The sequence below is a fragment of the Elephas maximus genome, chromosome 10 (assembly GCF_024166365.1).
Source record: "Elephas maximus indicus isolate mEleMax1 chromosome 10, mEleMax1 primary haplotype, whole genome shotgun sequence".
Taxonomy (NCBI): Eukaryota; Metazoa; Chordata; class Mammalia; order Proboscidea; family Elephantidae; genus Elephas; species Elephas maximus.
Genome location: NC_064828.1, coordinates 19,664,267 through 19,677,855, shown reverse-complemented (window position 1 = coordinate 19,677,855; position 13,589 = coordinate 19,664,267). Strand labels below are relative to the sequence as shown.

The following is a 13,589-nucleotide window of genomic DNA, read 5'->3' as shown; positions in this document are numbered from 1 at the left end:
TATTAATGGATGTTTACAGCTGTTTCTTCTCATTTTGAGTCTTCCCACATCAGCAAATGAAGGTCCTGAAAGCTTTACTCCATCCTTGTCATTAAGGTTGACTCTTTTTTGAGGCAGCTCTTGCCCAGTCATCTTTTGAGTGCCTTCTAATCTGGGGGGCTCATCTTCCAGCACTATATCAAACAACGTTCTGCTGCTATTCATAAGGTTTTCACTGGCTAATGCTTCTCAGAAGTAGACTGCCGGGTCCTTCTTCCTAATCCGTCTTAGCCTGAAAGCTCAGCTGAAACCTGTCCTCCTTGGGCGACCCTGCTGGTATCTGAATACTGGTGGCATAGCTTCCAGCATCACAGCAACATGCAAGCCCCCACAGTACGACAAGCTGACACATGGGGGGGGATATATATATATATATGTAGATTATTTAAGAGTCTTTATAATATATAATATATTCTTTAGGACAAAAGAAAAAAAAAAGAACATTAGATTACATAATTTTGTCCCAAAACGGACAACAAATTGGCCAAGGAAAATCAAATGTCGAGAGATTGATGGCTTATGTCAAGTTGGGGAGGGATGTGAATACAGTTCTACGGGGGGAATCTGTTCTAAATCTTAATATTCAATATTTTCACTAATGAACTGGAGAATGGAGTTGAACATGTTATCAGATTGTTGATAATTTGAAGCTGGGAGATACCGTAAATATTACTCTCTAGCCAGATTTAAAGAAAGTTGAGAAACTAGGGAAGTTGTCTGAAATTACTGAATTAAATTTCAGCATGTAAGACAAGCAAGTTTTTTCATGTAAGAACAATTGAAATGTGCAGCCTGTGGAAAGAAAGTAAGTTGGGAGGAAATCGCCTTTTAAAAAATCTAATCCAAAGTGGACTGTGAAATAGCTCAGAACCACTTGAAATGGATGACCCACGATGCACCATGAACTGTTTCAGAACTATGGAGTTCTGATAGTACTGTGAAGTATCGAGTCACACTGAGTACTCACTCAGATAGTGGGGAATATGACATGACCAAATTACTTTTTGTTTTAAGCCACGAGCTAAGCTCTCAAGTTCCAGTGCTGCCTGGTGTTACCCCCTTAGCATCATCTACCTAGGGACAATCAGGCCCTTGGCCCCCTCTTTGCTTAGCCTAGCTTTTCTCTGCTTCCTTCTTGAGAACTAGCAGACCCAACTGGGAGAAAGAGTAGAGGGATTAGGTAGTGCAAATGGTTAGTGCACTCAGCTGCTGATCAAGGGGTTGGTGGCTCAGGTCCACGCAGAGGCATTTCAGAAGAAAAACCTGGCAGTCTACATCCCAAAAATATCAGCCGTTGAAAACCCTGTGGAGCACAGTTCTACTCTGATGCACATGGGATCGCCACGAGTCAAAATTGACTTAATGGCAGTTGGTTTGGTTTTTAAACTTGATTCTAGGTTCTTGGCTCACCTAATTCTGAAAACGGAGTGTATGAGGCCTGATGTACCATGGCTGACAGAGGCAATGCAGTACCTGGGCAGGAGGTCATTACCACTTGCTTGCAAGTACAGAAAGGGGACTTGAAATTGACACTGATGGGCCCCATCTATTCCTTTGTGTTATAGGATCTAGGGATAGTTACTTTAACTGCTCTTTAAAAATAAACAAGTTACATCAAGTTTAGCTAACTCCATGCACCCTCAGTCGTATATTAAAAAGATTTCTCAACAGCATATGAAAAAGTTGTTTGTTTATTCTATGCATTTTAAGTGTTTTAATGTACTGAATTAACACATGTTTACTTAAGGCTAAAACATGAAAATTCAAAGCCTTGTGTGACATATTGTTAGGGGTTGTCATTTCTTTATCTCCTTCACAGTGATTAATTAGATCTACAGTTCTGTGCCAGGCAAATTTAATAGATCATCATTTTAAAACCAACTGTGGTAAAATACTGGTATGTAAATAGACCGATTATCTTATTCTTTCTTGTTTATATGTCTACACCTTGAATTTTGTTGCGAGCCATCGCAAGCCTGTTTGTTTTACTTTGATTTTTTATACGCAGATGTGCAGCACCTCTCGCTCTGTCGGTCTCTAATCTGGACTACTTTGAAAAGTCAAGTATTCTTACTGTTTATATATTAACCCTTCTTAAATTGATAATGATGGCTTTCCCTGAAAATTTTTTATCCCATTCTAAATGTTCCACCCCTTGTGCTCCATATGTATTTTTATAAGATACATATTTTATCTGACCTCTCTTGACAGTAGAAAGAAAAAAATCAAAATAAATCACTTTTTTTCCTACTGCTGATGCCTTCTTGAATTTCCTTGATTCATAACCACATACCGAGCAGTTGCTATGGCACAAGATTTAATCAGGCACCGTGTTGCTGTTGTGTGCCGTTGAGTCGATCCTGATTCATAGCAACTCTCCATACTGTAGTAGACAGAGTGGAACTGCCACATAGGGTTTCTTAGGCTGTAGCCTTTACAGGAGCAGATTGCCAGGTCTTTTCTGCTGCAGAGCAGCTAGTGGGTTTAAACTGTCAACCTTTCAGTTAGTAGGCAAGTGTTTTAAACATTGTGCCACCAGGGCTCCTATCAGGCACTAGAGGAAAGAAAAAAAGAACAGAGCCCTTATTATTGAAGATTTGAGTATGCTTATATGTGTTTATCCTATCTTGTAAACTTATTTATTTTGTACTTCTACAGATGGGTGTGTTGTATCAAAACAAGTCACAAGTTGAATAAATGACTAAATGAATAAATGAATAAATGACTAGTTTCTTTGACTAAAAAATATTTTTCATTCATAAATTTATTCATTTATTCCACCAGTAAGTTACTGAGTCAGGTATGGTTTTAGGCACTAGCTGCAAATCAGATGAAGTCTCTGCCTTCGTGGAGTTAATAGTCTAGAAGGCAGACAAACTACAAACAAATGAAGGCAGATTTGAGAGAGCCATTGTAATTCTTTCGTTTATTATTCACTCATTGTTTTCAACTAACATTTGTTGAGTGTGTTCTCTACATGCCAGGAACTATGCTAGTTAGTTATGTAAGCAGTCCCTGCCCTCCAGATGCTCACAGCCATGCACCTTTTATTGCCGTATCCTTCCCAATGAGAATCAAGTCTATCTTCAGTGTATCTCACTTAGTACGTGCTCACTTGATTGTAATGATAAATGCATTCAAGGCTGTTACCATGCTTTTATTAAACCTTTGGAAGAAAGGTACAGGTTATAGTAGAAATCAGTAGCTGCCCATTACAAATGAAGAAAATGCTATTGCCTCCTGAGCTACTTTTCCTGAAGTGCTGATAGAATTTTACTTTTACTTATTCATCTGCAACCCTGTGGGTCTAGGATGGCTACTAGTTGAACTCATTAAGTCGGCCACCTTTCCACTAAGCTAACCACTCTTTTGTTGGTTCAGCAGGACTTGCAATGGGCAGGCACCATTAGGGACTTAAAAAAAAAAAAAATTGAATCAAACATGGAGACTTCCAGAATACGTAAAGTAAGTTTAAGTACATGTCAGTTCTTCTTTCCAAGGATAATTAATTTGGAATTAACATTTATTGATCAGCATTTTAAGTCTCAGAACATGTGAAGAACCTGCTGCCCACTCCCAATCTTGGATGTACAAAGTACTCTTCTTAAGCTTTAAATTGACCAATAAGCATTGTGATCATCCTTATCACTTAACCTGCTAAGGCTTCATTCTATATCTAATAGTAATGAAATAGAAAATATGTTTTATTTGCCAATGGAGATGTCTCAATTTAAGTGATTAACGAGACCATCATTTGTTATATTCTCTGGGTTCTTTGTTTTTGTTTGTTTTGAGAGTGTTGGACTTAAAGGCAAGGGAGGAAAGGAAAAGAGTAGTAGTGAGAAGATGACAGAACTGTTTACACTGTTAGGGAAAAGTATGAAAGAATATATACCAAAGACCGAGGATAAGCCATTTGCCCTCAATGGGGTGGTGTATCTCAAGGTCAGAGGAACTTTCATTTCTACAGCCACAGTCTGGTACAAATTCTTGTTAAGTTTGGCTTAATAAGGGTAGCTCTTGAAGTATTTTTTCTTTCCAATGAATGTAGCCCTGTTAGTAGAAGCTAACAGTTATTTTGAGTGACACCTGAGAGGCCTTTCTTTACCCTCCCCGCGCCCCATGTTTGGTCTTGCCTTATGACAAACCAGCATATTTCACATGGATGCTTCTCTAGCACTCATGTATTACTCTGTAGGGCTCCAGGAGGGTATAATCTGTAAAGCCAAATAGGCTTTGTGAAGGATGTCTCTTGCTGTAAGAAATTAGGATCTTTGTTTCTAAGAGTTCCTCTCCTCCTGCTGCTTTATTCCCCACCTGAAGCAACGCTGCTGTGCTGGGGACGTGATTATGATGTGACAAACAGGGGATTATGACTTCAGGTGAATAACAGGCAGCAGGAGCAGATGAGATTTAGAGTACTAAGATTGTGTTTACATGTAGATGTTAGCAGCAGAAAATAAGAGACTAGAAATAAAACATATGGTTATATAGGCTGAAGGGAACTGAGATGGTGTAACATTTCATAAGGCATCACTGTTTAAAATATCTGTCTGAAGGTTGAAAATAAGATGCAGTTTTCAGAGTAATGGAAGCGTGATATTGGTGGGTGGTATATGGAGAATCGGGGTTCTGTTCTCCCCTTCCTGAAGAAATTGTCATGGTAAGGGACTATCCTACTATCACTCACCCTGATTAAATGTGCTATGTGTGCTTCTCCCTTGGACCAAGAGAAAAGAACAGTAGAACGTGTGTGTGGCTGGAAGGTGACATGAGTTTTGGAACTTTGAAGAAAGGTCCACTCATAATGATAGTCTTCCTGCTCAGAGCCTAAAGCCCTTCCCTTACCATTCACTGGGTTAGGCAATTCACGTTTACTGATTGTCTCCTTTGCTGGCCTTTGATGATATATAGGAACTCTTTTGGTTGTAAGTGGCAGAAATCCCATTCAAACTATGTAACATACATACAAAAAAGGAGAGTTTATTGGTTCAGATCACGCATGGGAAGTCCAAAAAAGAGAACTAACTTTCTGGTATGTCTAGAATCCAGAAGATAAAACAATGTTATCAGTATCTCTCCCCTTTCCCCTCCTTCTATTCAGCTTTTCTCTGTGCTGGCCTCCTTCCCAGGCAGCAAAGATGATCACTGGCCATTGATAGTTTGTTTAGTCCTTAGAGTTCTCAATCCCAGAGTAAAATTGGTGGTTCTCTTTTGCTCCAGAGCAAAGCTCAAAAAGGGCTCTGGTCTTGGTTATGTGTCCACCTCTGAGGCCAGATGATTGGGGGTCATCTTGGGGATGATTGACCACCCCACCAGAATCATATTTTGATAGGGGGTAGGTAGACAAGGCTAGACAGGATGGAGTACAGGACAGCAAATAAAATATTTTACTTTCCCTGCAAAGAATTAGCTACAGGTTAGGGCTCTACTCCCTGTCTTAGTCATCTAGTGCTGGTATAACAAATTCCACAAGTGGGTGGCTTTAACAAAGAGGAATTTATTTCTTCACAGTAAAGTAGGCTAAAAGTCCAAATTCAGGGCGTCAGCTCCAGGGGAAGGCTTTCTCTCTCTGTCAGCCTTTCAATCTTCCCCCAGACTGGAAGCGTGTTTGCGCAGGGACCCTGGGTCCAAAGGATGCACTTTGCTCCCAGCACGGCTTTCTTGGTGGTATGAGGTTCCCCTGTCTCTCTGGTTACTTGTCTCTCTTATATCTCAAGAGATTGCCTCAAGACACAATCCGGTCTTGTAGATTGAGTCCTGCCTGACTAAAACAACTGCCACCCATCCTCCCTCATTAATGTCATAGAGGCAGGATTTACAATTTATAAGAAAATCACACAATACTGGGAATCATGGCCCAGCCAAACTGATACACACGTTTTTAGGGGAACATAACTCAATTCATGACACTCCCCATGACCAAAAGATACTGGGCGGGAGGCAAGGGGTTAAATCAGTGACTGTTATTGAATTGGTTCTCTAACTGTGTATGTGTGTAGGAGATCCTCTTTATGCCTCAGAAACTATTAAGATTCCTCTATCTGTCTATTGAGGTTGGTTCAGGGACAGATGGAGCTAGCCCTGCAAAAGGGTCGGACATCAGTAACTATAACTAACAGGGACTGGTGCAAACAAAGGCTGACACTCAGCCATACCTCAGAACTTTGGAGTTGGAAAGACCTTTAGTGACTGTCCAATCCCCTTGTTTTGTTCAGAGGACACTGGCCCCAGGACCTTGCATTACAGATAGTGCCCTCCCATCAGCCTGCCCAACACGCTTTTTACTCTGCCACACTAATTCATAAATCCCTTTTTATGGCATTAAAACCCAAGAGAATATAGAGTGACTTTGTGTAAAATTCAGAATAGATTTACATTTGTTGTTGATATTCGTGTCCTCTGTCTTTCCACAGCCATCAGTCTGTCAGGGGTACCTAGCCTCTCTTTATATGGTTCCAGATTCTTGACCTCCCATTTGTTTCCTATCTTTATGGCACTTCAATTTTCACTAGTATTGTCCCCTAAAGACATAAGAAAAGGACAAGGTCAGAGGGGTCAGTTGTATTCCTTATTAGTGGCTTTGATAAGAGGCTTTTGGGGGAAAACGTTCAAACTAATGGCTGTAATGAAATTTTGGGTACTCTAAAGATTTCATCTGTCTGTACTATCGGTCTCCCCATTAAATGCGTGTTTGTTCTGTGTACCTTTTCCTATAGTTTGCATGTCGTAATAACATATATTACTGAAACCTTGCCAACTTCTTGAGTTGTGTAGAAAAGGCTATGAAACTTACTCAGAGGGAAATAAAAATGTGGAGTATAAAGGCCGTAGCTTCCAAGCATTTAATGAGACGATGTTTTAGAAACTGCAACACAGAAAAATCAAATAGTAGAGCAGAAAAGATATGCTGTAGTTTTCATTTGTATTGACATATGTCCGTTTTCGCTCCCCCCAATTTAGTAAAAATACAGGAGTTTTACCATATTGTGTATTCTCATATAGGATTTTAGAAGCCTTTTGACAAATCTATCGATAAAAAATCATGTGAGAATGCTCTTCATTTTCAGATGTTGTGAGCTGGAGTTCTGCATAATTTTTCCAGGAGTAACTGTATTTCTGAAATTTAAAGTCTTTTAAGAAAACAAAAACAAAATTTCGAACCATCTCTTCATAGCCCTCTGCCGTCCTGTAATTTTTAAATGTATGTTAACTGGTTTCAGATGTGTTTTATTCTCTGCCTCAAAATCAGCCCCTTATTTTAGAAAAAGAAATTGTGTAATTAGGACTTAATTGCTTCGGACATTTTGGGTATTTGAAGGAGAAGGTAGTTAAAAGGCCAGAGAAATTAAACTTCCACAGTGTTCTTTACACGTGTAATTCTTTTTTTTAAAAAAAAAGCCCTCTAAAGGCAAGCCTGACAAAAATAAACGAAAGACCAGGGTTGCTTTGAAAAACTAAACATCGTTGTTATCTGTGGATGCAGTTTTGTGGATTTTGGTTAAGCTGGAGAGAGGAGCGTGGAAATGCTAAGTAACATCAGGAGGTTACATAGTTCACCCTCCTCTTCAGGCAGGTGCCATCTATGCAGTATCATGCAGATGGCTACCCACCTCTCCCGTGCTTTGACGTTTTCCAGGAGAAAAGACAAGATTTTTCAGAAATACCAAAACAAACCCGTTGCTGTCGAGTCGATTCCAACTCATAGTGACCCTATAGGGCAGAGCAGAACTGCTCCATAAGGCTTCCAAGGCAGTGATCTTCACAGAAGCAGACTGCCAGATCTTTCTCCCAAGGAGCAGATAGGTTGAACCGCCACCCTTTAGGTTAGCAGCCTAGGGCTCAACCACTATGCCACCAGGGCTCCTTTCATAAATATTGGAAATGATCAAATTTAAATATTTGCCATAGTTAAGGAGGGCGTACTGTGTACCAGGACAAACCAGAACTTGGCTGACATGGGCTCTTGTCCTGTGTTTTTAACTGAGAGGCCTTAGTGAGTCACTTAACTTCTCTAAACTACTTTTATTGTGTAAATGGTGTTGAGCTAGTAATCTCTGAAGCCTCAGTAGAGGCTTAGAAATAGTGTTTCAGGTAGCAAGCATTATCTAAAAATCCTACATTTTGTGGATGTGAAGGCTAACAAGTCTACTTTTAAGCCAGAATGTACATTAATTTTTATAATGAACACTTGAACTATGGCATTAACAATCTTATAAGTTTGAAATATGTTGTTGTTGTTTTTAATGGAAATTTAAACCAAAGAACCTTATATCTGTTATAGTCACTGAATAAGATAAAAAATAGTTATACAAAATTTAGGGATTGATTCCATATTGATCCCCAACCATTTTATGAAGTTGTACTAAAAAGTGCCATTCTATAATGTTGCCATTACTTTTTTCCTGTCTAACTAATACTAGTCTTACTTTTATCTTAATGTTTATATTATTCTTATTTTTGTTTTAATACTGATCATTTGTTCTTGAAGAAAACAAAAAAAAAACCAAACCCACTGCCATCGAGTCGATTCTGACTCGTAGCGACCCTATAGGACAGCGTAGGACTTCCTATAGGATTTCCAAGGCTGTAAATCTTTACAGAAGCAGACTCTACATCTTTTTCCCCCAGAGCGACTGGTGGGTTTGAACTACTGTCCTTTTGGTTAGTAGCCGAGCACTTAACCACTGTGCCACCAGAGCTCCTTCTTGAAGAAGAGCGAGAGTTATTTAAACATCTAGTTTTCTACCTGGGAACTTCAAAGAGTCATTAGGAGCCATTTGGCTCAAATATGTGCAAAGACATATAAGAACCTGGATAAAATGTATGATTATCAAGGAATACATAGATTAGCAAAACTGACTGTAGAAGAGACAGAAATTCTAAACAGATAGTAGCCCTAGAAGAAATAGAAAAGAAACCATGGAGCTACCCAGCAGAAAAGGACCAAGCCTAGATAGATTTTTGTGGAGAATGCTACCAAAACTTGAAGAAATGAATAAACCGAATGGTAGTTAAAATAGTACAGATCAAAGAAAAAAGTAATAAAATTTCCTATGACTGTTAAGAAAAGGATAAACTCCTTCCTTTGCAATCAAGATAAACCTCAAGAACCAGGTAGAGAAGAATGAATGAAATATAGGAGCTAGAGTTATCAAATAAAACCTTGAACTGTGGGCTAAGTTCGAGACTTCTGTGCCTTGTTGATCTGTAGGGAGTTAAATCAGAAAAGAAATTTTTTCATTTAGTGTAGGTAGGCTTCTTCTAAGACAAGAATTTTTTTTTTTTAATGCACCTGTATTTTATTTAGTTATCTTTATTGGGGACTATGTGTGTGCAAAGCATAATGTTGGTGGGGAGACTGGGGCAGTAGATAGGATTAAAAAAGAAAAAGAAACATTGTTCTTAGAACATTCGCATCTGGCCCAGTGTATGGGAAACAGGCCCATGCCCAAGACCACAAGAAAATGAACAAAGAAGGAGGCAGAAGGGGAGTAGTGTGGCCTGACGACTGAGGTAGGTAAACCTCAGGATCCCAGAACTGGAACCCTGACATAAACCAAACTTTAAATCCATTCCCAATGGTTTGAATACTGATCTAATGGCAAGAAATCTTTCAAGGTCTGGGAGACAAGAGAGGAACATAATGCAAAGGCCAGGAAATCAGGCCAGATGGATGGGGCTGACCATAAAAATGTCCTGGTGATCAGTGATAGAAGTTTCTCAGGGCCTAGACCAGGTGAGCAAGACCACCTGTTCACATGTGCTACTCCTTGTACTAATACTGTCAGTTCCTCTGAACTTTGCCTAATTACTCCCTCCTTCTTTCTTGGAAATTCTAGGATGAAAGAAACAATGTGAAGGTTGAAACAGTGGGAAGAAAACCATTGAGTTTAGGAAATATATTAAAGAAAGGAGAAAACATCCAATACATAGTATTTCAGATATATGGGATAACCACTTTACTATAAAAAATTAAAAAACTACTGTCACTGGTGAAGGCACAGACTTTTAGGAGCTATCCTTTAGGTATAATTATATTTAAATCAACTTCATACTGAGAGAGAAAGAGAATGAATGGGTGTGTGTGGGCTGTGTGTGTGTTAGATGTACTTTGATGTTCTCCACAGAAAGGTAGAAAGACTCCTTAGCCTCATGTGATGTGTGTTCAGGTTTTGAGGTGTGTTTTCATTTATTATTACTTTCACAGTAAGTAAATCGTGAAATTTAAATTGTAGGTACTGTGTTAGTAATCTGCCTTTTAAAAGAATTTTTAGTGTGTGCCTTTGGGATGCTTGGTGACCTTTGAAATTTTGTTTTGAGGTCCTGTCAGAAGCATAATCATTTTTCTTTCTGAAACAGATTTTAACATCAGCAAAGGTTGATCAACCTAGGGTAGTTTTAATAAAATATTAGTCTGTCTTTTTTAATGTCAACCCAACCCAATTGTGAGGATGGGTTAGGACAGGGCAGTGTTTCATTCTGTTGTACATAGGGTCGCTATGAGTTAGAACTGACTGGACAGCACCTAACAGCAACAACAACTTTTAAAACTGTTCGTCAGCTACCTCAAGGATCAATCCAAGGTGCTTGAGTTGATTTTAATAAATCCCTTTTCCATTAAACATTCTAATTGTGGTCAGAATGCAGTTTGAAGATAGAAATTTTTCGAGTCTTGTTTATCTGTAGCCCAGTTTTCCAAATTCTATTGTTTCCCAGTAAGATTAATTACTATTTCATTATTTCAATAGTTACCTTAAAATTTTTATATTCCCAGGAGAGTGTTCTGAATTCTGGCATCCTTCAAAATTTGAATAGTTTAAGGATATCGACTTTTACCAACACTTAAATATCTAATTCAAATATGTGATTTGTCATTAAAAGGTTATTTACACCTAAAATGCTGACCTGTCAAGATGTACACAAGAGTGTTCTAAAACAGAGTTTCTGAACCTTGGCCATGAAACCACTGTCTTGGGCTGACAAATGGATTGGAAATAAGCTACCCAACACTGAGAATGGGCCATTAATTTTAATCAAAGGTGATGCAGGAAGGCGAATGGGATGCATGGCAATGTCAACAGCCCAGTAGGTGTTAAGAGACTACACAGCCTTCCTTGTTACTTGGTTGGGCCATTAGTTGAGGTTGGGTGAAGACAAAAAGCCATGTCTGGAATTGAATGACCAGGTCACTCCAAAATCTAATGAAGAACTCCCCATTTCAGAAATCACATTGTAATGCCATTAGAAGTCAAGGACAGCATTTAGAAAATATTGGAATTTTTTTTTTTTTTTTAAACCAAGCACCTTGCTAGTTTTTTTGTGCAACTTTGTCAAGCTTGCTGTGTTTTTCTGCTTCCTTTCCTTCTGAATGGATCATTGATATTTACAGAGGATCAAGAAATCGAACAAACTTAGGAAAAAATCTCAAAGCCTGTTTGCCTTTCAGAATTACGTATTGTTAGTCGTAGAACTCCGGTAAATGCCAGAAACAATAGCACACCAAAGGAATTAAGCAGGGTAATTAATTCTTTGTAGTGATCTCATTGTCCTTGTCCCTTTCTCGGACCTAAGCATGGTTTTACTAATTGAAACGAAACTTAAGGAATAGCTTTAATGAAAGCATTTGTTTCATGACTGTACAGGCCACCATGCTTGTGCCTGACTGTAAATTGCCAATATTGGCTGATAACGTTAGTGATAATCACAGTGGAGAAAGCCTTTTCTTTCAGTCAGTCGGTATTTTTCTTTATTTTGAGTATTTTCAATTACAAAAAGAGGTAGCGTATGACAGCTTGAATTAATGATGTTTATAATAAAGGCATAAAAATGCAGAAGGGACAAAGAGGCATTTTTATGTCTCTGCTTCAGGTTTGTTAAGAAAGTTCATTTATTCTGACATACATAAGAAAGATATGTATGCATACATAAGAAAGATATGTATGACTGCATTAGTAATTTTTACACATTTTTAAGAGAGAAAAGCAATTATAGTGCTGTCTCATTAATGGAATACTGTTATAAGGAATAGTATTTGTTCTTCTAGATGAAGATCAGCTCCGAGCAAAGGGTTATGACAAGACACCAGACTTTATTTTACAAGTACCAGTTGGTAAGTCGTGAATCTCTCTTATATATTTGTTTATGAAGGAAAGGGTTGTGTCTTTCTATAGGTTTTCTATTTTTTGTTAATATGTTAATATTAGCAAGTGTGACTAGAGTAGATTTACTTTATAATATTGCATTTAAATGGGTAAAACAGTTTGAAAAGATTATTGGTAAAAGAAAATAATGGATCCAGAAGAAATCTCTGCCCTAAAACTTTTACATACATTTGAGAAATAGAAGTATCTCCTGAAGACATTTTGGCTGCCATTTTCAAGCCATTTCTCTAAATACTGAATTTATAAAACACGGTTGTGTTGCAACGCCAGTCTCACGTTAGTCTGTTTGACACCTGACTTGTTAAGTTACACAGGCAGTCTCAGAACTAGGAAAAGGACTTTTGAAGCAGAAGATAATGAAAATAAGAGGGACGGGATTGTAGCATAAATGTGCCTTGTAGTGAACATTTAGCAGGCGTTGTTTTATCACTGCATTCATAGTTGGTAGCTAAGGCTCAGCCTCTGCGCAGTAATGGGAAGCACAGAGAGGCCTGTGCAGAGTTCACAATTTTCAATCTCCCCCCTTCGCTGTGTGTTAGTAATGCTTTGTCCCTTAGCTGTGGAAGGGCACATAATTCACTGGATTGAAAGCAAAGCCTCATTTGGTGATGAATGTAGCCACCACGCCTACCTGCATGACCAGTTCTGGAGCTACTGGAATAGGTAAGGGCCCATTATTTTTCTCTCAAGATAAACGATACTCAGCTGAAATCTCATTAGAAAAAATATTTTGTTTAGCTGGTAAAAACGCTGGTAGCTTTTGTTTCTAGTAAATACAGAGCCTTGATTTATGTATTCATTTCAGATAATCTCAACTTCTCCGCTTGCATAATGTGGCTTCATTTTTAAAAACTAAAAATCTCTGCATAACGTCAAAATCAGTCTACACTCAAATTTATTGGTGTCACTTAAAATATGGATAAGAGGATGTGGTGCATATTATGATATTGACACGGAATCTTTTATCCTTTTGATGTGAAATTTATGCTGACAGTCGGGACTTAAAGAAATACTTTGTCCTAAGGAAAGTATCAGAACAATAATGAAAGATGAAAACCATTTACCTTCCAACAAGAGAAAAAAAAAAAATGTACCTACCAATTTCTGTGAACATTCTGGAAAGCATGGAAACCAATGCCATCAGGAAAGGGTGGTGTTGGAGGCAGGGAGATGCTGATATCACTGCGGGTCCACAGTTGGTACCCCATGTGCTGACATTGCTAATTGTTATCCTCACAGCAGCAAGAACCACCTTTATCCCCATTTTACAGATAACTCAGCTGATGCTTAGAATATAACGTGCCGTGGAGCCAGTTACCACGTGCCTGCATTCGTCTCTCTTATTCCCAAACCGTGCTGTTTCCAGCACAAAATTATTGTTATTTG

At 38.6% G+C, this 13,589-nt stretch overlaps 1 protein-coding gene across 4 annotated transcripts in view; it reads left to right on the top strand.

Moving 5' to 3' along the window:
- Positions 1-13,589, top strand: part of CDIN1 (CDAN1 interacting nuclease 1) — a 244,842-nt gene that overhangs the window by 126,583 nt on the left and 104,670 nt on the right. For 3 of the 4 annotated variants that reach the window (XM_049899628.1, XM_049899625.1, XM_049899627.1), the window contains 2 exons: positions 12,086-12,151; positions 12,761-12,866. In XM_049899628.1, coding sequence (XP_049755585.1) covers positions 12,086-12,151; positions 12,761-12,866 — 172 coding nt within the window. The remainder of the gene's footprint in view (positions 1-12,085; positions 12,152-12,760; positions 12,867-13,589) is intronic. The other variant, XM_049899626.1, reaches the window with a different exon arrangement.